Source organism: Sinocyclocheilus grahami, unplaced genomic scaffold (assembly GCF_001515645.1).
Source record: "Sinocyclocheilus grahami isolate Dianchi unplaced genomic scaffold, SAMN03320097.WGS_v1.1 scaffold561.1, whole genome shotgun sequence".
Classification (NCBI taxonomy): domain Eukaryota; kingdom Metazoa; phylum Chordata; class Actinopteri; order Cypriniformes; family Cyprinidae; genus Sinocyclocheilus; species Sinocyclocheilus grahami.
Window position 1 is genome coordinate 3,557 of NW_015505740.1, and position 2,573 is coordinate 6,129.

Consider the following 2,573-nt stretch of genomic DNA (forward strand, 5'->3'; position numbering starts at 1 on the left):
GCTTAATGTCGTCGTGTTGTGAGCTTAATGTCGTCGTGTTGTGAGCTTATGTTTCCTTTTTTAATTGCGTTGTGTTGTGCACTACTGGGCCACCGTACGAAAAGCTACAAAAATGTTCCTGTGGATAAAAATAAAAATAAAATAAATCATGCAACGTCATTTGACACTTTTTTTTTTTAAATGATAGGTCCTACTCACTTCATTGTTAAAAAAATAATAATAATAAACAATACATTTTAAGTTTTTAAAATCAGAAATACAATTTTATTGGTTTTAACTGCACCACAGGAGGTACCGAAAACCAACACAGATCAGGCCACAAATTAACCTGCTTTATTGGACCAACCTGCATTATGCACATAAATAACTAATTGTCTTCATAAGGCAAATGGTATTGCTTAAAAAAAAGAGGCTGAACAGGAGCTGCAGAGAAACAGAAACACGAGTTGGCTACAAAAGAAACAGGATGCAGGATTGAGAACCACTGGCTGGTGACATCAACCCTCTAGTGGTCAGTTTCCATACTGCACTTCAGCCTTGAGCTCTTTTGTGGCATAAGTGAGTATAGCAGCAAGCACTTGCTCTTGCAGAGTGGCACTGCCCATAACCAGAACAATAAGGCCAGCCACGTCTGTCCAGTCAAGTGTGCCCAATGCACCCATTACATCAGAGTACAGTTTCTCCTTATATTCTGAAGGCAACTCCTTGATGATCTCAGGAAGAGCTTTGAATTGGCCACTGGTCATCCATGATCCCAAGAGACCTCCCAAAGTACCACCTAAAGTAAAACAATATTATAATATAATATATATTAATATAATATTGAGAGATACACAGAATATGATTAATTAGCTTTGTTTGTAAGAGTAAATAGCTATAGCTTTGTTACAAATAACTATATAAAATGCCCAGCTTTGTTAAACGTATATAAAACTGAACTTCTACCTTTAAAGTAAAAGTATCAAGGCTATAAACGATTAAAATAAGTAAAAACAATGAATCCAATGTTTTTTTTTTTTAAATGTATGTTTATAATATTTATATATTTGTAATATACATTGGCCTATTTTATTTATAATTATAATTTATAATTTATATATAATTGATCATTTATTATTATATATACAGTGGTGGCCAAAATTATTAGAACACTGGTATTTTCACCAGCTAAAAAATGGTTTTAAGTCAGTTATCTCTATCTTTTGCTGTAGCGTGTCAGTAGGAAACATCAGTTTGTATTGACATGAAGGAACAGAACAAAGTGAGACAGACTAAATCCAGAAGAACTGTGGCAACGTCTCCAAGATGCTTCAAGAAACCTACCTGCAAAGCTACAGTACTGTTACTGTTAGTACTGTAAGTTTTAGGCAATAAAAATGCTTTCAAATGAGGATGCTGTCAAAAGTAATGTCATAAATAGATTTTCTTTGTCAATTAACTTCTATTAACTAAATTAAATCAACATTTGGTGTGACCATCCTTTGCGTTTAAAGCAGCTTTTGCCCTATAGGTTCACTTGCACATAGTTTTTAGCTTTGCAGGTAGGTCTCATGAAGAATCTTGGAGACGTTGCAACAGTTCTTCTGGATTGAGTCTGTCTCAGTTTGTTCTGTTTCTTCATGTCATTCCAGACAGACTGGATGATGAAGAGATCAGATCTCTGTGTGGAGCACTGGCTGTTGTCAGACTCTTTGTGCAAACAAAAATATCACTGGGTTTTTACAATTAATGCAATTGATGTTTGAAAATGTAAACTGATATGTCCTACTGACACACTACAGCAAAAGATAGAAATAACTGACTTGAAACCATTTTAGCTGGTGAAAATACTAGTGTTCTAATCATTTTGGCCACCACTGTATTTGTAAATTGCACATATATTTGTAATTTATAATATATATTTTATCTTGTTTGGTGTTGATGAAGGAGTAGCCTTATACTGAAAGCAAAATTGGTTGATTAACACTGCACTAGGCCATTAAAGAAGATATTATAACACCACCCTGTGATGAAAGTAGATGAAAGTTCATGGATTGCATGGGAATCAGGGGCATGGTCTTACCAACAGCTATTCCGGCTGGGCCTCCAACCATTCCCCCTACAAAAGCACCTCCACCAGCCGCTGCAGCTCCCTTTCCAGAGCTCTTCATGGCTGCTTTCATCTTCCTGCTGGCCGAGACTTCACAGCAAAGCTGCATAACATCATCCACTCGACTGCTCATTGTGATGTCAAGAGAAACCTGGAAATACACACTAATGGATCATTTGCCCTTTTACACACAAATGAGAAGAAGAGAAACGCACACTGATATGCAAACATAAATGAAGTACTTTAATCAACGAGTTGCCCATTCACATGCAACATCTCAGAACGTTATCAACTATTTCAAATCATTTCATGATATGCTAATTTAATTGCTCACAGTAATACAGCCTTCATTTAGATTTCACTATTCTGCGAGCAAACAATGGAAAAATAAGTACTGAATTAAAAACACTTTTTGGAAATTTGTTAGAAATTCAACATTATTGATTAAACTATTATATATATATATATATATATATATATATAT

At 34.9% G+C, this 2,573-nt stretch overlaps 1 protein-coding gene across 1 annotated transcript; it reads right to left on the reverse strand.

Annotated features, from left to right (window-relative positions):
• Positions 1 to 211: 211 nt before the first annotated feature.
• On the reverse strand, positions 212 to 2,298 carry LOC107556239 (protein C19orf12 homolog). Its single transcript, XM_016239303.1, has 2 exons — positions 2,063 to 2,298; positions 212 to 778 (listed from the first exon to the last, which is right to left on the reverse strand). Exons 1-2 carry the CDS (start codon positions 2,220 to 2,222, stop codon positions 513 to 515), a joined length of 426 nt encoding a protein of 141 aa, XP_016094789.1. The 5' UTR covers positions 2,223 to 2,298; the 3' UTR covers positions 212 to 512.
• Positions 2,299 to 2,573: the final 275 nt, after the last annotated feature.